The sequence below is a fragment of the Cupressus sempervirens genome, chromosome 9 (genome assembly GCF_028749045.1).
Source record: "Cupressus sempervirens isolate cs-2001-9-10 chromosome 9, ASM2874904v1, whole genome shotgun sequence".
Lineage (NCBI taxonomy): Eukaryota > Viridiplantae > Streptophyta > Pinopsida > Cupressales > Cupressaceae > Cupressus > Cupressus sempervirens.
In genome coordinates, this window is record NC_143126.1 from 680,063,363 (window position 1) to 680,090,838 (window position 27,476).

The 27,476-nt window shown below is 37.5% G+C and overlaps 1 protein-coding gene across 1 annotated transcript in view; it reads right to left on the reverse strand.

Moving 5' to 3' along the window:
* The window catches only part of LOC149540559 (putative serine/threonine-protein phosphatase 2A regulatory subunit B'' subunit TON2), a 104,816-nt gene that overhangs the window by 14,852 nt on the left and 62,488 nt on the right, over positions 1-27,476 (reverse strand). Inside the window, exons 6-7 of the mRNA XM_089799639.1 lie at positions 21,141-21,212; positions 20,843-20,975 (exon numbers count right to left, since the gene is read on the reverse strand). Of these exons, the coding sequence (XP_089655765.1) occupies positions 20,843-20,975; positions 21,141-21,212 (205 nt within the window). The remainder of the gene's footprint in view (positions 1-20,842; positions 20,976-21,140; positions 21,213-27,476) is intronic.

The window sequence follows — 27,476 nt, forward strand, 5'->3', positions numbered from 1 at the left end:
TAGGGAGTTCGTATGGAAATGTAATTTTTTGCAACTTAGAATATAGAAGCTTCTATTGTCATGTAAAACTTTATTTTATGGGCCCTAGGGTAAAGGGATTAATATGTGTGAGGGTCCACCACAAGGAGATAAGAAGGGGTTGTCACCTGGACAAATAGAAACATTCATTAAAGAACATGAAGATACATATAATTATTTTGCAAGAGGAAAACAAAGTGCTTATACTTCTTGGAAAAAAGACCAACACCACCACCACCCACTCGACCAGCGTCTAGACATCCCTTCTTGCCTATGCCTTCTAGGGTGGATGAAGATGAGCCTCAAGTCACCACCCACAAGAGAGGCCCACTAGATGAAGCATTTCAAAATGGGGCAAGAGATACTGTTGATGCATAAATTGCACATTGCCTCTATGGGAATGACTTTCCATTCAACTAAGTGAGGTCATCCTATTGAAGGAGATGGTGACAACAATAAATAATGTGCCTTCTGGTCACCACGGTCCTCGCTATGGAAAAGTGTGCACTACCTTATTACATAAAGAGAGGAAAAATGTAGAGGCCTAATTAAAACCAATTAGAGATTCTTGGGTTCAAAAAAGTGTGTCCATTGTCTCTGATAGATGAAAAGATTGCAAAAACCATCTCTTGATCAATGTTATTGTTGTGTCCCACAAGATGCAATGTTATTGAAGGTGGTTAACTATGAGGGAAAAGTAAAAGATGTAGAGTTTATTTCTTAGATTCTCATTGGTTCCATAGAGGCACTAGGTAGTAATAATGTTATCCAAATAATTATGGATGCAAAATTTGCAGGGTTGTGGGTACTTGGTAGAAATATGTACATTGGAACTATTGGAATTTAATTTAGCATTTCATATCATTATTGTTGGGTAATTACAAATTTTTAGTAATCATTAGTTGAAGGGGAAGGTAGTTGGGATGGTTGTGATGTTTGGCGTTGCAACCCTTTGAGCTTTATATATGTTATGTAATTACATTTGGGAGATATCATCATATAGAAGTGGTGATCGACATTGTTGTAATTGTTGTTGTAGACATTCTAAACATTTGATGAATCAATAAAGAAGCTTGTGAGTTCTTTGAAGCATTGTGTTCTTTGTTCTTTAGTTACATAACTAGCTATTCTCGTATGCACTAACTGAGTCCCCACAGGGAAAACATTTGGCATCGTTGCCTATACAGATATGGGAGTGTTTGAAAATATTACATGGGAAAGGAAGAGTAATGGGTCAACCAAAAAGTGAGAGTAGCAATGAAGACGACGTGTTTCAAGATTTATTCAAAGGAGAAAGTGTATTGAGAGAAGCAACACAGGAGGAAGTTCTAGAGAGCATGGTGTGGAACTTTCTTGGACTAATCCCTACAGTTGACCGGTTGATGAGTCATCTCCCACGTGTCTCTTGGCAAAAAATTTCTTGGCTTTACAAAACTCGTGTGAACAAGGTTAACAGGCGCCAAAAAATCCTCCAAATGTTCAAGGAAAATAGAGAAATGGAGACAAAGGAGCATGACAAGAGTAGAGGAATGCAACACACTTTGAACCCTTCGAAGAAAGTTAATTAATGCCAAAACTTCTCAACATAGATAAAAACTACAAGAAGCAGATAGACGACTTTGAGGCCATCCAAAGGGCATTGAGGTTAGAACAACAAGTCAAGCATACGTGAAGGCTAACAAGACTTGCCGAGGGATGACTGGAAGGATAGTTTGTGAGGGGAACCAAGGGGACACAATAGTAAATAAGCCATTCAAAGACAAAGTGTACATGCATGGTACGAAAAAAGGATATTGTATAGAAGTAAACAATGATGATCTAACTAGAGAAACCAGAAACTAGTTAAGGAACCTAACCCTTACATTGCATATAGAAGCAAGAGAAGTCCGAAGGGAAGCAAAGGAGACGAAGAAGAGGCACATAAAGGATACAAAGTGTCGGAGGGATATAGGGGCACAATGTTCAAAACAACATTTCTAATTCTAACACATCCATATTGGGAATTGTAAAGACCCCAATCGGTCCCTAATTGTTGTAGGTGTTTTTCACACTTTTGTTTTTTGAAAGTTTATGATTTTTTTATTTTAAGAGTTTAGAAATTTAAAGGAATTATGCAATAATCTGACTTCTGAAACAATATTATCAACCACTGCAACTTCTATTTTTTTCAAATGAAATACATATAAGAATCTAAAAAATCCTTTATTGGAAAAATAAGCACAAAAGCGACTATGAAATGCATACAAAAAAGCCTGAAAAAGTAGTCCAGCTGCTGAAGAAAATTATTTCTTCGAACTCTGCAATATTTGAAATGATCAAACCTACTCCTTCAAGTTCTCATTTCACAAACACACACCACATATAATTTATTTGATTTTTTAAGCAAAATCGTAGGCCTTGGGAATTTGTCCCAATTTGCTTGTAGTCTGGAAATTTCTCGTTTGTGGTTGCAAATTAGAATGATAACCAACGGCTGTAGCTTATTCCTCCTTATTCTGCAGTAATAATATTGTTTCATTTCTTCCCTACTGCTGAAAACCAACTGTTGAAAGGAAAACAGAGTCTCTAGATGAAACTCTCTAGTATTCCAAATTCATTGGATATTTGACAAGCTCAAATAGAGACACGGAGAAGAACTACATTCTCCAATGGTAAAGTTGTAAACCCTTCTCAGAGCTCAAAATCATCAATGATCAATTTTGCAAATAACAATAGATGTGTTTCTTCTTCCCAAGCAAGCATAAATAAGCTTTCCAACCCTAAATTGACTTCTCCTTGGAAAGTTACGATTTCACTCTTTAATGCATTAATAAATATAATCATTAAATAAATTTAATGATTTAGACTTAGGAAATATCATTTCATATTTCTCCTCCACTTAATATATTCATTTGGTCCCATTTCATGATACTTAGACCCATCACTTAACTGATTTAATATAAAGTCAATTTATAACTTAATATTAAATCCTTTTCCATTTAATAAATATATAACCACTAAAAACTGAATAACTCCCTCAATATTGTGAATCAAGCTTAATCATCTAAAATTGGAGTTGGCATAATAATTTCCCATGTGACCAAATCATTTTCTAAAAATAGTCAGGGTCCATATCTATGACTCAAAAATTGCTAAAAATAGCAAAACTCAAACAACTGAGTTTGAATCATCTCTCCATACCAAATCGAAGGCACTGAGCTCTACAAAAGTTGAACCATTAGATAGACATATCTCCCCTGTGCACGAATTGACCCTCTATCCGTCTCTATTAGTCTACAAGGGTCTATTGATAAGCTTATCAATAGCTATACCGATGTCTCTAGTTAGAAGGGTACATCACGAAAACTCAAACAAAACTAGCCATAAACAAAATTGTAGTAATACCACAGAAACAAAAGTTGCCCAACTTCACAACAGACATGAAAGAGGATCATGTACGACACTACTGAACACGTAAAACAATTTGGTCAGCCAATGGGGTAACCAACCATGTCGATTGAGCTCGAGAGTTTCAAACAACTTTGCGTGGAGTAGCCATAGATTGGTACTTCAACATTGACAAAATAAAAGTATGTGGGATGACTAAAAGAAATAATTTTAAAGTGAATTTTGATTGCTTTAGGACAAAAATTAAATTGTGGCGGAGATATATAGTACTGTTGGGTGGATATTTTGCAACCGACAGTTTTGGGTAAAATCAAGTCATAAAATAGGATGACCAACCACAACATGAGACAGAGTCTCTCCTACCTGAAAGGGAAGGCTCCCCCTTCTCACCGTTCTTTGGATTAACTCAAGGTAAGCAAGAAGCTGAGAGATTTTGTAAGGGTTTTTACCAATATTCTTTCCTCTTAGCTTTCAAGAAAGAATCCACTTACCCGCGGAGCAAGTAATGGGCAAGATGAAACCTCAAAATACACTTCTATTAAAGTTGTAAACGGTGATACCAATAAACTAACACTAACTCAAAGGCTAGCTGAAAGCGTACTAGTTTGGCTCTAAGTCTTGTTTTAATCTATTCTATAAGAATAATCTCTACCATTGGGGCACAAAGACTTCCAGAAGTAGAGAATCCTAAATATTTTTTGTGAATTTGAGATGGTAATACAAACTACAGTCAAAGCTCCTAGTCTATCTATTGTCACAACTGCTCCCAGTCAAAGCTTCGGCTTTTATTGCTTCTTAAATCACTATACTATATTATTGAACACACAATAATAACATGAATCAAAGACAATAGGCACAAATTGTAGTCAAAGCTTCTAATTTTCTCTATCACAATTGCTTCCACTCAAAGCTTTGAATTCAATTGCTTCTTTTATTCACTTATCTCCCAAATTCGTACTATACAATCAACGTTATGCTTGCACAAATTTGACGGAGCTTTGTTGCATACAAGAAAAGATGATTTTTACAATGAGGTGGGCGCTCCTTTATATAGGCAAAGGAATTGAGAAAAAAGAGAAAAAAGTGGGAGCAACTCAACCAACTTTGACCCGGTCTAACTAACAAGAGAAATTATTGGATTACATGTCATTAGACATGTAAGTCATATTACATGTAATTACACATTTACAAGCAATACACCCTCTCCAACTACAAACATGAAAGAAGAAGAAGAAAGAAGACGGAAGAGAAGGAAACAATCCTAGGGATTGTTTTGAAGGGCCTTGTACTTGGTGATGCTATCTTGGATGGTCACGGGATTGGGAGTTCATGTACTTTGTACCACTGCATTCACCTTAATAATCATAGTGCTGCGTCTTTTGATAGCCTTTGACTCTCTTTGATGAATTATCCATTGTCATTTGAAAACATGATGTGATCAAGCTTTCCTTGTCCAAGTTGTCATGAATTCTCCTTTGTAGATTAACACATTTTGGAATCTCTAACACTTTGAAAACCTTCTCGATGGTGTCTAGATGTAAACTCAAAACAACTTTCCACCAACACTTTTAACTTTTTTTTTCTTTGAAGCAAAATGTTTGGTGCATTCCCACATGAACTTAGGTTCTCAGGCAACCATTTGGAAAATGGAGACCAAATGAATAACCTCTTCTTTGATTTGAAGCACTCCTTCTTTACTAGATTTCTTCACTCTTTATAGAAAGTCTAGCATATCTTGACTTGTTGCAACATGATTGTTTCAATGGGATTGAATCCATCACTGAAAGATATGGATTCTAATTCCATGAGAATATTGGCAAAATGGATCTCTGAGGAATAGTATATTCAGAGTATTGATTAGATACTTGTTAGCCAATTTTAGGCCCCCTCTTCATTCCCTTATTGCCATCATGAAAATCTGATTAGAGATATCTATTCATGGCGTCAAAATTACACAATGTTGCTAAAACCCTAGTTATCCCCTTCAATGTATCAAGTGTTATGATCTTACAATTAGGTTTTCATTGTCTAGTCGTAAAACTTCATCTTCCCTCTCTTGATGTTACGAAGTAGGGCTTGCGGAGGATCGTAGTGCCAAATGCTGAGTCTCCCAATCTTAAGATATCTCATTGATCATAACATCGCGGGTGTAGATTTTCAAGGTTTGCAATCTCCCAATATCCCTATTGTCATAACATTGTAAGTGTTTTATGACTGATGGCATAGGTCTACGATGTTACAAGCTGAAGGGTTACGATCTTACGATGTGGTGGAGGATTGTGAAGATGATTCCTAAGTCTCTTGATGTTATGATAGTCAATGTTATCATAGCATCGTAAGGGCATGTGATTGTATGAAGCTTATAAGAGGACCCGCAACCATATGAAGTACTATTGTCATGAGATCGTAGGGTCAAATGAAGGAGACTTTCAAAGCCACGAGGGGGAAACGATCGTAAGTAGAGAAATGTGTCAGAAAGGTTGATAGGGTGGCAGTGTCTAATTGGTGAGGATGCTGACATGACAAAAGGTTTTTAGTTTCATGACAATCGTCAGATTTCAATTGATCAATGCTTGGCGTTTCCTCGCCTTTTGAAGATGCATGAAGTTTAACCAAAGTGAGAAAGCGAGTGTGCGATGCGTGTCATGGTGGGCCAGATACATTTGAGTTCTCTTCATTGCATCGTTGCAAGGGTCAGAATGCAGTTTAATGTTAATCATCTCAAGGAGTATTTTGTTGAATGAGGACAGATAAATTGGATCAATACACTCCATCAAAATCAATTTCAAAGTTAAGTTATGGCGATGTTGTTGTCTTGCATTTTGTCACCACAAAATGTTAGTAACAGCACGAAACTTTTTTAGGCAAGTTTCGGGTTTCTCTAAGCTTGAATTTGATATTCAATTGCTTAATATTGATCGATCCATCCATTTTAATTTGTATATCAAATTGTTTTATTGAAGGCCTTCGTCAAGTCTTTTTCGTTTTGCTTACTGTTGAGCCTTTGCTTGATTTCTGAAGCCTTCATCATCCTTTCTTTGCTTTTGAGTTTGTGTTTGCTTGTTTTTAGTCCTTTGGTTTTGCTCATGTCATGTCTTTCGTTTTTCCCTTCAATTCAGTCTCACCTAGAGGTCAATTGAAGTTGTCAGTCAAGAGTTATGCCCGTTTTAGTGCCTCAAAAGTGGACATTTGAGGTGCAACAACACGAATTCAAAAATATGATGTTATATTTTCAATTTGACTTTCACTTTTTGAAAAATATAACTTATATTCACTTTTTGTTATGTTTTTAAGTTACTTTAACTTTAAATTTTTAACTTAAAGTGACTATAGTGCACTTTATGTTATAATTTTAAGTTGAGTTAGTTTTTTATTTTTCACTTAAAGTAACTATATAACTATATAGTTTCAATTTAGTTTTTGGTTTTAAAAATCAAATGTTTATTTAAATATTACTTTTAAATGATGTTTATATGTTATATTTGAAAAATATGATAAATAAATATTGTTTATGACCCACTTTGTAAAATTTTTATAATTTTCAGTGAATTAAATGACTTAAAGTCTTCATAAGTGGACACTTTATATGCAATAACATGTAAAATCCATCAAGTGGACTTTTACATGTCACTGCATATAAAGTTTACTTTGGTGCACTTTTTGATGTCATTACATCAAAAGTTCATCATAAGTGGACCTTTTTGATGCTATGGCATGAAAAGTGAAGTTTTTTATATTTAAACATCTAAAAGGTAAGTTGCATTTTAAAATATGCTTCCTCACCCAAAAGGTCCATTTTTGCCTATGAGTACATTTTAAAACATGTAATGGCACCCAAAAAGTGTGATTTTGGAGAGATACATGTTTTAAAATATATAAGTGATAAAAATATATTTGAGTTGTTTGCAAGTTGCTCAAAATGTATTGGCTAATGTATCAAAGAGAAATCATGAGCTTTGGGAAAAGAAAAATTAGCTGAAACAGGAGGTCTCTCGTCTGAATGAGGTTATCCAAAAACAATCTTCTCAAAGTGTTGTTATATCTCAAACGTCTAAGGAGAGATGGCTGATTGAAGCCGCCAAGTCTTAGATACAGGAAATCATTTTTGAAGGAGTTTGAGCCATCACGAAAACATTTGCAGTTCTTAGGCATGTCAAAGAGATAAATAAAATGGAGAGAAACTTAATTTCTTCTTTGACTCAAGAAGCAGATAACTTGAAGGAAATTCTTGATGATTGGGATGAAATGGTAAAATTTGATCTGGATGCCTTGATCTCATGTGACATTCTTCCATCATGTGAAATGTTTTTCAAATTTCAAGGGCTCATTGGTTACAAAGAGGAAACAATGAAGAAGCTGGTCACGAAGTTGCAAGTGGCCTTTGAATATTGTCAAGTAGTTGAAACAAGTGTTACTTGTGATTTGGAACAGATGGGATGCCAATGTTACTGACGAATCTGGTAATCCTATTGCAATAGAGAGAGTGAATTCAGAATATACAATTAGGATCAATGCTGATGTAAATTTTGAAGATTTTGTTTTGCACATGATGAACAAGTTTGTCTTGTATAGATACTTGACAAAACACTTGTTAACTACTACAGCAGCAAGTTCCAAAGTTGTGCAATCAACATATGAAAATGCAGTGAGAGTTGAAGCCATATCGAAGACTATAGAAATAGTTGATCTTCTTACAGTGCGTGACATCATTGTCAAATTCAAAGCACTGAGAAACAATCTTTAAGATTGTTGTTTTTGTTTTTATTTCATGTTAGTAGTTGTAAAAGATGCATTATATGGAAAAGTGTAATTACATGTAATGCGAGTTACATGTAAATGCAAGGATGTAATGCGAGTTGCATGTAACCCTTCATTTTCTTCTATAGTTAGACTAAGTCAAAGTTGGTTGAGTTGCTCCCACTTTTTCCTCCACCTTTTTCTCAACTCCTGTGCCTATATAAAGGGGTGCCCCCTCATTGTAAAATAATCATTATCTTTATGCAAGAGAGCTCTGGAGAAATTGTGCCAGTAGAACTTTGCTTGTGTAAGCACTATTTTGAGAAAAAGTGAATGCAAAGGAGCATTTGAGATTTAAATTTGATTAAGTGAGATTGTTATTTGTGTGAATTGTAGGCTTTTTCTATAATTCAGCCAAGTTATCTTTGATTCATATTATCTTGTGTTATTGGTAATTGTATCTTGTGAATTGAATAGAAAAGAGTTAAGAAGCAGTTGGAGCCAGAGCTTTGACTAGGAGCAATTGTGGAAATATATAGCTAGAAGCTTTGTCTGTAGCTTATATTTTCTTCTTAATTTGCAAAATAGTTAAGTTATTCTTACTTTTAGGAGTCTTTGTGCCCTAATTATAAAGTTTTTCCATATAGAAGTATGACTAGACTTAAAGCCAAATCGGTATATTTTCAGCTAGCCTTTGAGTTAATGAAGGTTTATCGATTTTACTATTTCCAGCTCTTGATAGACGTGTAGTTAAAGATTCACCCTACTCATTACTCACTCCACAAGTAAGTGGATTCTTTCTTGAAAGATAAGAAAAAAAGATATTGGTAACACCCATTTTATTAAATCTCTCGACTTCTTGCTTACCTTGAGTTGATCCAAGGAACTATAAGAAGGGGGAGCCTTCCCTATAAGGTAGGAGAGACTCTGTCTCACACGTTGTGGCTGGTCATCCTATTTTGGGACTGGATTTTTACCCAAAACTGTCAGTTGCAAAATATCCACCCAACAGATGTGATAGTCAACATCCACAGTCAAATCTAGTGTTTCGCATTGTTACATGCAGTTCAAGCTAACTTGAGGTTTAGATGGCAAGAAAGAGACATAGCGACACGTGGAAATGGTTTAATGTTCCCAAGTACGAAAGAGCTAGATGATTTAAGAAGATGAGATCAGAAACTCGTATGGTGTGGAAAGGACAACCGTGCAGTGCAGATGAAGGTATTTGTAGGGTGGAGAAAGGAGGGGAAAGTCGGTTTATGGCATCCAAGATGTCTATACGATGTCAGGACAATGCTTAGAAAGGTCGTACGATGTTACCAAAGAGGGTCGTACGGTGTCAGAAAGGTCATACGGTGGAGTGTATGTTGTCTTTTGTACGGTGGAAGTTGTAGGCTGTATGGAAACATATATTTTCAGTTCGTACGGGGGGGAGATAGTAGGCCGTACGGCACAAGAAAGAGCAATACGATGATGAATATATGATGGTTGTACTTAATACTAGACGTACGGCATTAGAAGGAGGCAATGTTTAGAATGTAGGCCAAGTACGAATGGAAGGGGAAGTCTCGAGATGCCATTGTAAACTTAAAGATCACAATTTCTCAGATCGAACCAAACAAGAATGGAGATTAGAACACAAATAACCTTCAAATAGTATTTGCCAAAGTATGGTGATCCGATTTGCCAGATCCAAGCAAAGTATAACATGCAACAACGGAATAGGGTGAGGGTTGAATCCCATTGAAACCGCACAAGCCAAATAGGGAATATATTTCACTTCTGAAATGGCGAACAACAGAGAATTCCAACAGGAATTCGCAGTCTAGAGAAATGATCCAAATTGCATACCTAAAGACAACCTACATGCCGTGTTAAAATACCCGTCGAGGACAACTTTCCAAGGGTGTACAAAGATAGCCGATGGTGACACAAACTACGGAAACAAAATAAAATGGGTCCGAGATATATTAAATCAATCGGCCCATTATAAATAATTTGATCAATGATTTATTTTATAAAGCAAACATTAAAGTCCTCTCGTCCCAAATTTTCCTTGTCCTCAAGCAAATGCAATGCTGAGTGCTGAAGGATGTACTCACCCTCCCAAGTCACATTGTCCAACAGCAAGGGTTTCCAATGCACCAAATATTCCTTTATTGTGCAATTTCACAAAGTCTTCTCACGTACTTCGACGATCTCAGCTAGTTCAAGAATGAGCTTTCCTTCTTCATTGAGTAGCGAAAGGTTTGTGGCTACCGTGATGTTCTACCCTACAGCCTTCTTCAGGCATAAAAATGAAAGATGTTATGAATACGGCTCCCCTCCAGAAGTTCCAATTCGTAGACGACTTCACTAATTTGACGAACTACGCAATAGGGGATATAAAATCGTGGCTTCAATTTTTCTTTTCCCTTTTTTCTTCAATGATGATTGTTAATATGGTTGGACCCTGAGATAAACCAAGTCCCCTACTTCGAAACTCCTTTCCATTCAGTTTCTATCAGCATACATCTTTTGTTGATTTTGTGCCCGTTGTAAGTTTTCCTTCAGGTAGTGTAGGATGTCCTGTCCCTCCTGAAGTCAGATCCTTGCCCTTGGTGCGCGACTGTCTCCCAGCACTATGTCGATGAAGGAGAGGGGTTTGTACTTGTATAGAGCTTTGAATAGTGCCATCCTAATGGACATGTGATACGTGTTATTGTAATAATATTCTCCTAGATGTATCCACTTAACCCATGCCGTTGTTGTGCCAAAACATAGCTTCAAAGGTATCCTTCGAACCACTTGTTCACAATCTCTATTTGTCCGTCTATCTGAGGGTGGTAACTAGTACTTGGTGACAATTCAGTCCCTACCAATCGAAACAATTTTGTCTAGAAGATACTAATGAATCACTCATCTCAATCACTGACGATGTTTCGAGGTAACCCGTGTAGATGAAAGACTTCTCTGAAAAATAGATTGGCAACTTGTGCGGCCTGAAAATTTGAGGGGATAGCGAAGAAATATGTGTACTTTGTCAATCTGTCCACCACCACGAAAATACAATCCTTGTTGTTCACCTTGGGAAGCCCTGTTATGAAATCCATCGAGATACTTTCCCACTTATGTTTTGGAATTGGCAGCGGTTGCAATAACCTGATGGGTAGAGTATGTTCGGATTTGTTTTGCTGGCAGACCGCACATTCTCTTACATACTGCAACATGTCCTCTTTAAGTCCTTTCTGTGAAAACCTCTCCTAGAGATTTTTGTAAGTTTTGAGGAAATCTGGGTGTCCTGCCAAGGGTGAGTCGTGTACTTCCTTCAAGATTTTTTGCTTCAATTTGGATTTTGACACCAAAAATATTCAATTCTTATAGTAGATGATGTCATCCACCACTCTATACCAATCATCCTGGGTGTTGACATCCATTAGCTCATAGAAAAATGTGTTTTTGGAGTATTCTACCAACAGATGTGCCTTCCAGTCAGCTGAAATCTGGTTTAGTGAGCAGATGGCGGGTTTCCTAGAGCAACCACATTATTCTTCCCTTTAACATATTCAATGTCAAAATCAAAAGTCTGAACCTTGCTTACCCATTTTTTTTGCCTCTCGTTCAAGTCCCGTTGCTCCAAAAAATATCTCAAACTATTGTGATCCATATGGACGACAAACTTGGCACCCACCCGATACTGTCAAAACTTGGTCAGTGTATGTATGATGGCTAAAATTTCTTTGTCGTAGATGGAATATAAGCATTCTGTTTGTGTAAGCTTCCTACTTTCATAAGCTATAGGGTGTCTATCCTGCATCAGTACCGTGCCAATGCCTTCTCTAGATGCGTTACACTCGAAAATGAATGGTTGAATGAAATTAGGTAATGCAAGTATGGGACAAGTGCTCATTATCTCTTTTAGTTTATCAAAAGTGAGTTGTGCCTTTTCATTCCACTGGAAAGACCCCTTTCTTGTAAGATCTATTAAGAGTGTGTTGAGTTGAGAGAATCCTTTAACAAACCTCCGATAATAACTGCACAGTTCAAAAAATCCTAGCAATTCCGAGAGTGATTTTGGGGAAGGCCAATCAAGGATAGCCTGAATCTTTTTCTAATGAACTTGAACTCCATATTTACTAACAACATGCCCCAAGTACAATATTTTTGTCATACCAAACTCACACTTTGATTGCTTCACGAACAAAGATTGTTCCTCCATGATACTTAGGACTTCCTCCAGGTGCTTCAGGTGCTCCTCCCATGTCTTACACTTGAAAATGAATGGTCGAGTGAAATCAGGTAATGCAAGTATGGGACAAGTGCTCATTATCTCTTTTAGTTTATCAAAAGTGAGTTGTGCCTTTTCATTCCACTGGAAAGACCCCTTTCTTGTAAGATCCATTAAGAGTGTGTTGAGTTGAGAGAATCCTTTAATGAACCTCCGATAATAACTGCACAGTCCGAAAAATCCTAGCAATTCCGAGAATGATTTTGGGGAACGCCAATCAAGGATAGCCTGAATCTTCTTCTGATGAACTTGAACTCCATATTTACTAATAACATGCCCCAAGTACAATATTTCTGTCATACCGAACTCACACTTTGATTGCTTGGCGAACAAAGATTGTTCCTCTATGATACTTAGGACTTCCTCCAGGTGCTTCAGGTGCTCCTCTCATGTCTTGCTATAAATAAGAAGATCATAAAAAAATACCAATAAGTACTTACACAATTGTTTGTTGAAGATGCCATTCATGCATGATTGAAATGTAGCAAGTGCATTTGTCAATCCAAACAGCATGACTAGGAACTCATAATGCCCATAGTGACAAGGAAAGGCTGTCTTTTCTATGTCTTCCTCCCTCATGCGGATTTGATGGTATCCATAATGGAGATCTATTTTCGAAAAATAGACTGCGCCATGTAACTCATCCAGTAACTCATCTATTCTTGGAATGGGATATCTATTCTTTATTTTTTTTTGTTCAACGCATAGTAGTTCACACACATACGCATTGTCCCATCCTTTTTGACCAATACCACCAACAACACGAAAGGGCTAGAACTGGGATGGATCCACCCTTTCTCTAGCAACTCTTGAATCGTCTTTTCAATCTCATCTTTGAACTTCTTGGGATGGCGCTATGGTGTGGTTATGACCAATTTGGCTCCTGCTTCCAACTCGATTGTATGTTCAAACCCTCGATGTGGTGGTGTGTTGGCAAGAATGTCTATAAATTTTTTATCGTGATTGCTCAAAGTATTCTAGATATCATCATTCTAGACAGGTGTCTGTTGCCCTTTTATAGGCTCTGTGGAAACAAAACAATGTGCGGTCCAAGCCACATCATCACGCCAAAAAATTGCCTCCATCCGATGTGCAGAATCTTCCTTCAGACCCTCATTTGCCATTCCGCAGAGAACAACCTTCTTTCGATTGACAACGAAAGTGAAATCCATCTATTTGAAACTTTGAGTGTATTCATCAAGTGTCTCCATCCAGTGTATGCCTAGAATAACCTCCATATCATCAAGGTCCACTATGAAGAAATCCTTGGTCACTGTGTGATTCGTCATTGTCATACTTAGTTGAGGAACAAGGTGCATGCATGGCAGAAGAGTCCCTCCGATAACTTCGATCTAAAATCCTGCGTGCATCTCCGTAGGTAGACCTCTTTGCTTCACTAGAGATGAGTTTATGAAATTTAGAGTGGCTCCACTATACAGCATCACTGTAACCCTTTGTCCTTGAAGGGTACCCCGTACACAAAAAATGGTGCACCTTGGGCTACCAACTAGGGCAATAGTTCCTCCGCATCGTACCAAAGCTGCAATTCTTTCCATACGGTTCAAACTATCCATGTCGGTGTCGCGGTAATATTGGTTGTCTTGGGCAAGCGTTTCTTCCTCTTCATCCTCATCACTAAACATGACCTTAATGTAGTGTATTTTTCCTTTTCCAAGGCATCTGTGGCTAGGCTCCCACGGTCCCTTACAGTTGAAACATAATTTCTTCCTTCGGAGTTCCTATCTGGTAGCTTCATCCAATGATGGCTTCCTAGGTGGAGGTTTATTATCTTTGTCCCTCAAAAATGCCAGCGGTTTGTGGTGTGAGCAACTTCGAGAGGATGACATCGATGATGATGCCATGCTCCGTGCCTTCTTAATAGCCTCCGACAGGGTGGCAAGATTGAACCCTTTTACCCAACCTTTCAGTAGTTCTATCAGTCTGTCCATGAAGATCACTATCCATCTTCTTTCAAAAATGTTCATGACCAATACAAAGAGTTTCTGAAATTCTGCAATGTACTAGTCAACCAATCCTGTTTGCCTCAGTTGCGCCAAATCTTTGAAATTGAGTTCTGGATCTTTACCATCAAATCGGTCTATCAATCTCTTAGTGAATTCCACATAAGTAGTTATTTGATCATGCCCCAGTGTGATGGTGTCGTGATGCCACCATTCATGCGCAACTCCCTCCAAGTGCAAGGCCACAAATTTGATTGCTTCTTCTGGCATAAGATTTAGTTGGAAGTAAGTATTGGCCTTCATTACCCACGCTTGCGTAGATATAGATTCGGATCCGTCAAATGGAGACAGATTTACTTTACTCAATTTTTTTCTGAGATCATCATTAAAATATCCTCGATTTTTGCCTCCCGAATATCTCATTCTCAAATCTACTTAATCTTTGTAGGATATATCCTCCTCAAAATTCGCATTCTTCCATTCTTCTCTCGATTGTTCTTGCATCTCTTCAAAGGTTGGTTGTTTCCCTCCGTGTGGTGCCTCTGTCCATGGGGGAAAAGACTGCATGGAAGGTCAAGAGTGTGCTAGAGGAGGGTTTGATTTACCCAACACCGAGTTCACACTGTGACCATTTTGTTCTTCGGATATTTTATTGTCTGCCAACTTCTTGAAAGTCTTCCATGAGTTGCTGAGTATCAATGATTTGTGCCTGATTCCTGGCAAGTTCTCTCACTAGTGCCACAAGTTTAGCATCTGTTAGCTCTGGTTCGGCAACCATTCTATCAACGGAATGCATCCTTCTCTTCCGGCTATAAACTCTCATTCACTATCCACAAGTTGGCACGATCAAAGCTCTGATGCCACTATAATGTTCCCAAGTATGGAAGGGCTGGATAATTTACGAAGATGAGTTGAGAAACTAGTACGGTGTGGAAAGGACAACCATGTAGTGCAGATGAGGGTATTCGTACGGTGGAGAAAGGAGGGGAAAGTTGGTTTATTGCATCCAAGATGTCTGTACGGTGCTAGGAAAATGCCTAGAAAGGTTGTACAATGTCACTAGAGAGGGTGGTACGGTGTCAGAAAGGTCGTATGGTGGTGTGTATGTTGTCTTCCGTAAGGTAGAAGGTGTAGGCCATACAGAAAGATATATCTTCAATCCGTACGAGAGGAAGGTAGCAGGCTGTACAGCACAAGAAAGTGTAGTACGGTGATGAATATATGATGTTTGTACTTAATACTAGCCGTACGACATCGAGAGGCAATGTGTGGAATGTAGGCCAAGTACGGATGGAGGGGAAAGTCTCAAGATGCCACTGTAAACTTAAAGATCACAATTTCTCAAGTCAAACCAAGCAAGAATGGAGATTAGAACACAAATAACCTTCAAATAGTATTTTCCAAAGGATGGTGCTCCGATTTGCCAGACCGAGCGAAGTATTATATGCAACAACGGAATAGTGTGAGGGTTGAATCCCACCAAAACCGCACGAGCCAAATAGGGAAGATCTTTCACTTCCAAAATGGCGAACAATATAGAATTCCAACGGGAATTCGCAATACAAAGAAATGATCCAAATTGCATACCTAAAGACAACCTACACGCCGTGCTTAAAAACCCGTCGGGGACAACTTTTTGAGGGTGTACAAAGATAGCCAACGGTGACACAAACTACAGAAACAAAATAAAAATGGGTCCAAGATATATTAAATCAATCGGCCCATTAACAATAATTTGATCAATGATTTATTTTATAATGGGAACATTACAAATAGTGGGCCAGGCGCAGGAGCTAGTGATGAAGTCTTTCGATGATACGAAAAACTGCTTGTCGTATGATTGTAAGGTTAAGTAGTTAAGGTTTTCGAGGCTACAACAAGGAGAGAAAACCCCCAGTGTGTGATCGGGAATTAGAGACAACAATTAAGGGGATACTTCTGAAGTCATGACAAGGTCAGTTAGCTGTTGTTGTATGATCGCAAGGAAAGAAAAGATAAGTCTTGATGGCATGCCAAGCTATGATCGTAACATCGTAAGAGTTAAAGTGCATGCTGGTGATGCTACAATATGTTGTTTTCCTAAGATCAAAGAAAGCTTAAAAGGGAACCCTCGACTGTGCGACAAACTGACCCTCATAAGATCGTAAAGGCTTGTTTCTTTGCTTAGAATGATACAAAGGTTTTTTGACTTCAAAGGCGATCGTAAGATCCTAAGACCCTAAGTTGACATGAAAAAGCATTTTGTTTGTCTGAGCTGGAAAACAACAAAGGGTCTTCGACTAATGAAATCGCAGGAAAGGTACAAAGCAGGAGTTGAATTCAGTTGACCTAATGACATAGCTGATTGGGCATATTGTAACACTATCAAGCAGCTCCTTAATGGCAAACAGATCCTTTTGATCTTCGACAACCACTTTGTTGAGTGTTCTCCATGCCTAGTAAATGCAGTTTTATCCTTTTGCCGCTTGTTTATCCATGTACTCAATTAGGGCAGTTATGGCCATTGTTTCTATCTCTTCAGAGCTTGATTTGCACACAAATATCAAATTTTTAGCATGGAGACGTGCGTTTGATCATATTTCTTTTTTATTCTCATTTACAGTTCTTTTGCAATCTCAACTCAACTCAGTGGTTGGAGTTTGAACTCAATGTAGTATCAGAGTTATGCCTGAACTCTATAAAAGTCAGTTGTAAATATGTTTTAGGGGTTTCTCTCTGTTCTCTCATGTCTACTTGCAATAGCCTTATGCTTTGCAACTGTATTCCTTGCTTTCCATTAATGAAATAGCTTTCTTCTTTACCTTTTCTTTCTGTTCATTACTCGTGCATGTATCTTGCCTTGTTTTGAATGTTCCTTTCCTAGTTTCTAAAAGTTATATGTTGTGTTCAAATTATTGATGATTGTTGTATTGTGAAGATGTCTTTCCATTCAGCACTTGATATGTTGTAAACCTGCATGTGAATTCTTGGGGAGTAGAATAGAGTCAAGACTTGTGTATTTGTGCTTTTCACTAATGTGTTGTGCATCTTTGAGCAGAGTTGTGACCATTTCAATTAGGTGCATCACCCCCCTTTTCCTTTTAGCAATTTATTTTCCTGCATCTCCTCCCTTTTTCTCTCAAGCAGTAGTTAGGTGCATCCTGATTGCAAGGAAGCCGATCTTCTCCGGAGACTCAATCTCGTTGTTGAAGTCCCACAACTTGGAGATTGTTTCCATGTTTCAAAAGGTTGCCTTTAGGTCAACCTTCAGGCAAGGGTGTAAACTTTTGTGACAACAATACTTATGGAACATATATAATGAATTGCATGTGATATAGAAAGCACATGCAGAGAGCTAAAATGGGACATAGGAAGATGGATGACATGTAAATGTGGATGGGAAAAGGATGGGTTCTTATAAAAATGCCTTGAGGAATGAAGGCAGGCACATGGGAATGCGTGCAAATGATAACTTTTGATTTTAAAAGTGTGACCTTTAGTCAAAAATGGGTTCTCTGGATGTGATTACACATAAAGTTGATTATATGTAAAACGAACATGCATTTAGGTTTGAAAGATGGAAATGTGTGTAAATGGGAACGAAGGATGAGATTGCATGTAAATGTGAATGGAGGGTGAGATTACATGTAATCACATGTGGAGAATGAGATGCCATGTGTCATGACATAGAAAGTGGAATTACATGTAATTGCTCTTAAAGTGTAATTGCATATGAAAGGAATGGATGCAATGTGCCTTGGCATGTAATGGCGAGTATGGAATGAAACGATGCACTTGCACGAAGAGGTGGAAGGTGGAGTGAAGTGAAATGTGCTCAAGTTCTTGGGAAAGAACTTGCACCTTCTTCCAAAAGAAGAAAAATGAAAACGCAAGCAAACAAACAATGAAAACAAGCACAAAAGAAACACATGCCTTTGGATTTAAACTCAAACATGTCAAGAAGCAAGTTGCTTTCAAGTGCAATTTGGAATTTGGAATTTGGAAAAAAACCCAAAGGTATGAAAATGAGAATTTTTGTCATTTTAAAAGGCAAAATGCACTTTTCATGGTATATATATCGACAAGTGTGCAACATCAAGCTAAAATATGCATGCAAAAAGCAAGATAAGCATGGATTACTCAGCAAATTTGAAAATGTCCACTTACTTAGAGATCAAAGAGCCAAAATAGCAAGAATCATAAACTTTAAAGAACAATTCTCCTCCAAATCAGGATTTTCAAACAACTATTGACTTCTTTTGTACTTGCATGTAATGGACATTCAATGGTTGAATTCGACATGAGAATGCCAAAAACTTAGTTTCCAAAGGCAATAGCATGCATTAAAATTTAAAAAAATTCCTATTGATCCAAATGTATGGGCTGGAAATGCCATTTTTAAAGTGTTTTTAACAAAAAGTCCCATTTTATGTAAAAATGTGGGCCGTTTTTGCAAAACCGTGTTTAAAAAATGCATAGAAATTGATCATTTTTTACTTGTGAATGCAAAAACGTGTTTAAAAAATGCATAGAAATTGATCTTTTTTTACTTGTGAATGCAAAAATGACTTTCCCAAATGCATATACATGAACTCAAATGCAAAAAAGTGACTTCAAAACACATAAAAGTGGATAAAAAACCCAATTTTCTGAGCGTTTTTAGCGAAAACGTAATTCATAAAAGGCATGAAATGAAGTTTTTTGACATCTTAAGGTAAAAACATGTTCTTCAATAGTATATATATGGATCAAAACCTCAAAATGACTTATATGTAACCAAAAAATGATCAAAACTGCCCCAAATTTGGGCATTTTCCACAAAAACGTGGCTCAAAAATGCCATGAAATCCGTTTTTTGCATGAGATTCAATGCCTAGGGCAGTATAATGCCAAGAGATGCAAAAATGACCCTCTTCTTGTGGATTTCAAGCCATATCATGGGCAGATCTGCTCATTTTTAGTGAAAAATGTGTTCTTGGAGAGGAAAAACATGAAGTTTTTTGCCCTTTTTTCTTCAAATTCGGGTTCATCATTTGCAAATGCATGAAACATGCAAAACACATTCTCCAAGTGCCATTACATGTTTTAAAATGCATGTAATTGATCTTTTCATGCAAAACACACTCTAGATGTGCCATTGCATATTTTAAAATCATGTTTCAAGGCAAAAACACATTCTCCAAGTGCCATTACATATTTTAAAAACATGCAAAACTCACTCTAAGAGGGTCATTGCACATTTTAAAAACTCAAATGCATTGCTTACTCTAGGAGGGTGATTGCATATTTTAAGTCAAAGGCTATGTCCTTGCAGCAACAGTCATGGCTGTGTCTGATATATCAATAAATTTTTGCACTATGGAGATATCATCTCTGAATAAGGCTTTATGAACTTGCACCAGATATGTCATCTGGAAATGAGCTCCATGCAGAGCAAACCTGTCAAGGAGAGGTATATAAAGTAAAAGTCTTCAAAGATGCCTTCAAATGGTAAGTTGCCATTTTTCATATACTTGTATTTTATCATGGAAAAGACATGAGGGTGAGACATGTCTCATCCTTTAATCATGTGCCTTTTCAGTTATCGTTTGTTAACTCATAACTTATCCATTTTTTATTTATTAATTTGCATATCGACTTAAATTAGTTGATAAAGATATTCAAGCCATCAATTCAATCTGATTAAATAATTTCTATAGCAGATTGGCTAAGGATGAAAAATAAAACATGAATATGAATATGAAATATGTCTGAGATATGCATGAGATAGGGCTGTGAATTGTGAAGTATGGAAATTGATAGCAATCAGTATCACTGGTTATCTCTGTTCACTTTAAAGAAACCATCTTGTTTATAAGACTTCATGATTTCCTGGCAATTATCTTATGACTATGCCATGATGGTGAAATATGGAAGTGTATTGCTGACCTGAAACATGTAAAAATTATGGAATACAAATGCAGCTGATGACTTCTAAACACAATCATGAATGCTGGTTACATGATGATAGGTGGGCCTAGCCAACCCTCATGTACCGGTCCCTCATGAAGTCAGCATGGCAGTGGTACTGTATAAGAGTGATTGTATTATCGATCGCTCTTAGATAGTATCATTCTATTACTGGCTGCATGGAGTATTGATGTCCTAATTATGAACTAACTGCACTGATCTTTGTTTAATCAGGAACCCTACCGTGGTTTACTTATTTCTAGATATACCATGTAACTTATGTACAATGGACGAGGCCTGCTACCCCTTGTCACAATATTTTACTAACTTAGCATCTTATGTTGCTTCAAGACTGTAACTGACATAACCTTATGCTTTCAAATATCAATAATGATTAGATGAGTATTACAGATCAACTTTAACAAAATCCATATAGATGCAATTCTAAAATTTCAGAATCTGCAATACAGTGAGTAGGCTATATGAAGGCAAATTTGATTCTCAATACATCCTACTATACCAGCAGAGGGAAAATCCTTCTAACCTTGCCGGTGAGGATCATAAAGGAAAAAGAATTTATGAGCTGCAATGCGGCAATACATGTAGAGAAAATCAGTAGGCATGTCATGGAGCTGTCCCAAATTTGGAATAAGGTGCCTTATGTAAGTTTCCATTTCCTGTACATGAACAATGTAAATAGGCATAATCTAACTAGAATAAAGTCAATCCATTGGAAGATATTTGTTAAGAAAAAACTAAAAAACATTTAAGAATTAAACAAGACAATCAATTTATAGTATTACTACTATTTTACTAATCAAAAGCATGGTGCTATGGCATACATGTGGCTGCAAGAAACCATCTCCGTCTTCATCAAGTTCACTCATGTCTATTCGGGCTTGGGTCAGAGAAACCTGCATAAGCAGAGAATACAATGTTATAACAGTGCTGCACATATTCAAAAGAAAGCCAGCAAAGGTTATGTTATTGTTGAGAAAATCTTGTTCGAGTTTAAAGAAATTCAGTGACAATGGAAATACAAAATAAACAAATAAACAAATCCTTAACCAAAGGAGAACAATAAGCTTGAACTTTGTATTGTGTACAACACCATGAGGTACAAACAGAAATTCCCTCAAGTCAAAGGAGATACCTCAAATACAGTTGAAGAAATGTCAACTCATGTATATGTACCCACCCCTTCATTTCCTGATGGAAGCACTAGGAAGTAGAGTGTAGCTAAATAAAAAACCCAAGGCCACCTCTGTGTTTCCTAAAATTTCAGGTTAATTGTTTCCCATAACATTTTTTCCTGTAGGTCACAGGCTAGCAATAAAGTAGATGGAGAAACTGTCATAATGACAGCCCAGCTCCAACCACCATTGAACTAACTCCCTGGTGTAATGTCCTGGAAAAATTTGGCCTAATAAGTACCACTTGGATATAACTTCTTTGATATTAAGAATGCTTCCCATCAAGATTCTGACTTTCCAGTGTAGTTTCTCAGAGTATTAAATTGGTGAACTAGACCAATTTTTACGAGGGACATGTCACTACCCCCAAAAAGCTCCACATTTCAGAGACTGTGATGTTCCTAGGATGGCATTCAATAATGAAAAGTCAGCCCACATCCCACTAGCACCACCTACAATGAAAAGCAGTTCCTTAAACATAGCTTCTATAATTTGCAAAGAATAACATTAAAAGTCCTTTGCTTTAACTGAAAAAGAAACATTGTTATTTTAAATTGCAACAAAAATCTTTAAATTTCCCATAAATGTTTGTGAGTTCCTAAACCCTCGTCACTGAGAACTGCACAGGATGGTGAATCAAGTTTTTGAGTTTGAATATTTCGATCTGCAAATACAAAGCATTACCATTCTCATTGTCTGTGCACATAGACAGGTTACATCTCGTATATAAAGTAAAGCTTGTATTTACACAAAAAATAATTTCATCAGCAAAATTGATTTTAAATGAACTACAAAGTGTGCATTAAGTGTTTGTTAAAACTAACTAAGCAATGGTTTTTCCACTTATGTGCCAAGTCCTTGGCGAAATAGACACTTAATATTATTTGATAGATTATAATGTTTATAATCAAGTAATTTAATTAATATTAATATTCATATGTTATATAGCAATAGTGACTAGTATTATTATACATAATAATGCACATTATATTTTATTTCTACTACACACACACACACAACTTGCACATGCATCCCCTACTGTTCACAAAGTTGGGTCCATATCCCCACCTCCAAGATCCATCCCTGCATTCCAGAATTCAGTGAAACATTGTTCTTTTCCCAGTTTACACATCAACAAACAAATACTTTAGAATTAATATATGAATCTATGTCTAAATCACAGGAAAAGGGACTCTAGAGCTGAGAGTTAGCCAGACTCAATTGTGTTAAGTAATAGGGGATGCTTCTACAAATGTAATAACATTGTCATAAATTGGTGTGTTTCAAATGCAGATTTGAAGTCTCATAAATATGAGAGGAGACATGTCTCTATGGTTAATCATCATTAGTTAATATATTAATAATATAAATAACCATATATATATATATATATATGATGATTTACCATCAGCAATGTATCTCATGATCGAATCAATCCAATTGAAGCTACAAACTTAACAAGTTGTCTCATGGAATCTTAGAAATTATTACCATAAGAATCAACTAACAAAGAAAAGAAAAAATGGAAAGAAAACAAAACAAAAAACTTCTTGTCTCATAGTGATGCAAATGGTGGAAGGACTTTTTTAGGCCACCAGATGGCCTTCTATTGTTGCACTTGTTAGAAATTGGCTTGAAGAAATGAAAAAAATAGAAACCCAAAATGACCACCCCAACCCATCCAACTTGAGGGAGAAAACCCCAACCACAAAATATCACTTTATTGAAGGATATGCAGAAATCTGAATTATAATACACACAAAAGTAGCTTAATTGAAGTAAAAATGATGTATTTGCAGGCAATGATAATTTTTGCATGCATATATTCATCCAAGCAAAGAATATCAAAACAATAATTTATGCCCATTTGAATGCTTCCCAGATGTAAGAACTTATCTTCCTCATAAAGAGACACAATAAAAAGTTTGTCATGACAACTTGAAAGTTTGTTGTTAGAATGAGTATTCCATGTCACTTGAAACATATATCGTTATGCTACAAAGAACAATGATGATCTAGGAATTCCTTTCATGATGTCTAAGACGATCGAACTTCAACAGCCATAGCTTCAACAATCATTTATTTAATTTGAAGTTAGGAGGGAAAGATATCTCCTGTAGTTATATCATCAACAAAGATAACTAAATATGAGTCAGAATCTGACACAGTGCAAGGTAGGAGAATCTCCAAAGGAGATGTCCTAGCCCCCAGCAAATAACCACACAGTGGAAACACAACAACAAACAAGAAGAATGCAAGTTCTGATACCAAATCACAACTCTTTATTCATAAAATAACCAATTACATGCAATATGCCCGGCTATAAGGCCTTCCGGGTTAGGGTCAAGTACAAACAACAATTACAATACCAAATCTGCAAGAACCCACAAGATCGAACTTACAATCCCAATCCTAACTAGTCCAGATCCACAACTGGATAAGAATAACAAGAAGAATCCACAGTTGTACCCTCGGGTCCACCAAGCAAGCAATCCTCTGATCCTCAAGCCATAGCTACTACCCCTTCAAAGTTCACATCCTCTTCTCCAAAATGGATCCTCCAGCAATAATACCTAAAGACTCCGCAAAACCCCTTACTTATACCCAACTAAGCCACAAGTTGGCCTAGTTCATTACAAACTAAATTAAATCCCTTACATTAAATATATGTTGAGCCACAAGTTGGCTACAACACAAATTAAATACCCCTGCATAGATTAAACACCAAAAGTTGGCTCGCAGACAACTCGATAACAAGAACCAAGACCAAGCCGAGTGTTAGCAAAACCAAGCCGAGCACCGCTAAATTCCCAAGCACTGTCGAGTTCCCAGTGCATGCCGAGTTCCTAGACCTTGCCAAACTCCGTAGACCATGCTGAGCTATACAGTGTATGTTGAGCTTCTCGGCCAAAACCATACCCTTTAGCAATCGAGCACCACTATTAGGTGACCGAATCCACAACACTTAACCAAAATACCTCCAACCATGCAGGATTGCAAGCATGCCTAGGATGCTCCTGCATCAAACACCCCAGGTTCGAAAAGATGTTATTAGTAGCTAGAAGAACATCTTCTAGGATTCAACACATAAATCCCAAACTGGTTTTTCACATACATATCCTCCAAGTCTTCATCGTCTACGTGGTTTTGCAGATTTGGTTGGTGACCGTTATCGATACTCCTACTTAGCTTATTGTTCTTTGGTTACTACTGCGAGTTATGATTTTGGTACTTGAGCTCGTTGTTGGTATGCACAGACTTCTTTGATGGGATCGATTGGGACAGATATTGACTGTGTCCCCCCTTACTAGTTCTCACTAAATACCCCTACTCATCTTCTCCCCTCATGGTAGGAGTTAAATGAATATGTCAGACTTGACATTTATAGACAGTACACCCATTTGTTGGGTTACGTCCGAGGATGTCCTTTTATGCGGAGCATTTTTTGGAGATCTCTGATGGGATGATTGTTCATCCTAGCTACCTTTCTCAACAGTGGTCTCACGCCCTGCGTATCTCCTTGGGGTCCTTGAGAGTTGGTTCTCACCGTCTTCAAGCTCAGACCGACCATCATATTGATAGCGAAGAGCGGATCTGTAAGCTGTGTACTTTGGATGAGACTTAGACTAAGAGTCACTTTCTTTTTCATTTCCCTATCTACTATGAGATCAGAGGGAGATTTTTCTGTCTATTTTGGGAGTGTTTCTCTCTTTGTGATTTCTTCAATTACTGTGATCAGCGATGTCTTGCACTTTATCTTCAGGAGACCACTATGCTCTGTGATAGCACTCTACAGTCATTACTTCCTCACCGACATACTTCTACTGAGCTCATTATTGCCTTTTTCACATCATTATCTCCTTTGCGTGGTGTGAAAAGGTCGTCTATCTCTACCAGCGCCTCCAGTCATTCTAGATCTGCCATATTTGTCAGATCCCATACCATTTATTTGCAGCAGCAACACTCCTCTACGAGTTCTCAGAGACAGAGAAAAGCTTCTACCCATCGGCAAGCTTATCCTTTTGCAACTGATTTCTTTCTGCCTAGAACGGACTCCTAGTCTTTTGTCATGGCCTCTCTCTATTTCTTTTCTTCTTCTTGTTTTGTTGTATGCTTTTGTTTTCGAACATCGTTTGGCTCTCCTGTTGTTGCCAACCTCATTGTTGTAACCCTCCAGTCCCATAGACCTTTTGGTGGTCTTTTGTTGGACATTAATATCATTATCTTGTCTTATCTTATCTTATCTTATCTTCAATTGGTAGACTCTTTCCCTTGTTCTTCTTCTGCTTCTTCAAATCCATCCTAGGTGTGCTACATGGCTGCTTTCCAAGTTGATCTCCAACCTTCTTAGAATCTACCAACTCAACTGGGCTACCAATACTTAGGTTTCTTCTACCAAGTTCTTCATTGGGCAAAGGAATTAGGGAAAACTTCCTTCCACCTTTCTCAATAGTAAACACATTCTTGACACAATCATGCACAGCCTTGCAATTAAACTGGAAAGGTCTACCAAGCAACACATGACAATTATTTAGGTCCACAATATCACACAACACTTGATCCTTATATTGCCCAATCTGGAAACCTACAAGGCATTGCTCCCTCATTCCAAAGCATGCTCACCTTACAACTAGCCAATCCTATAAGGATAAGGATGTCTCACTCTCTTCAAACCAAGTTTTTGAACCATCTCCTCAGCAACAAGGATATTAGTACAACCACCATCCACAATCACCTTGTAGACTTTACCACTAGACTTACAAGTCCTGAACAAACTAGTCCTTTGACGAGAATCCAGTGTCCTCTCACCAACCAGTACTCGTCGAGCTAGCAAACTCTCTCCTTGCTCAGGCTAACTATTTTGGACTACAACCTCATTCACAACAGCAGTTGTCCTACCATGCGGACATTAAAAAGATCTATGCCCTTCTTTACCACATTTGAAGCAATTACCTCTAAACCCACCTCCACCTATCCTTTTATGGTCAAAAAGTTTTGGTTCACCTTTTGTACTCGGTTTAGCTTGTGCCAAGCTGTCCTGCTTCTCTTTTCCTCTAGCATTACCTTGACTTTTCCTCTTCAATTTATCTTCTTCCTTCAAAGCATACTGATAAGCATCCTCAACTAAAGAAATATTCAGCATACCAACCTCATCCTGAATATTGAATCTCAAACCATTAATGTACCGAGCTACCTTCTCTTTTGACAATTCTCTATGCCCAGACCAAATAGTCAACTTGTAGAATTCCTTGGTATAATCCTTCACAAACATCTTTCTACTTCAGATTTTGCAACCTTTTAAACAACTCAAGTTCATAATCAATAGGAATGAACTTAGCCTTCAATTTAGTCACCATCAATCTCTGTCTAGAGATCTCCATTTCACCTCCTTCTTTGTCTCTTTGCAATTCTTTCCACCAAAGAGCAGCATGTCCTTTCAACTTAAATTGTGTCAACCTCACTGTGAGCGGATCCTCAATATCCTCAAGCTCAAAGTAGTCTTCTAATTCACCAATCCAATCAATTAGGTCTTCAGGAGTCAAAGTACCTGAGAAATTAGAAACTTCCATCTTATGCTTCAACTTCAACTGGGATCCAAGTCTAGCAAACTAACCAGCCCTAGTTCCATGAGGTCTCTCCACATGATCAGTTATGTCCTCACCACTAGATCTAGCAACTTCAAAGTTTTTAGCAACTTCCTCATAACTACCTTTAGTACCCGCATGCCTAGGTACACCACCTAATGCACTCACAATTTCAGCAATCATGTCACTGTTCATCAATGCAATTTCAGATTTGGATTCTTCTCCAATCTTGTCTGAGATCCTTTCTACCACAGCATCACTAAGATCATCAATTTCCCTAGGGACCAATCTTCTTGGAGGCATCTTCTAAGATTTTCTCAATCCCCAAGCAATAGATCCACAAATCCAGATGATCAACCTTCTCCAAGATCCTGGTGCAAACTACCTCAAACTTCGGCGA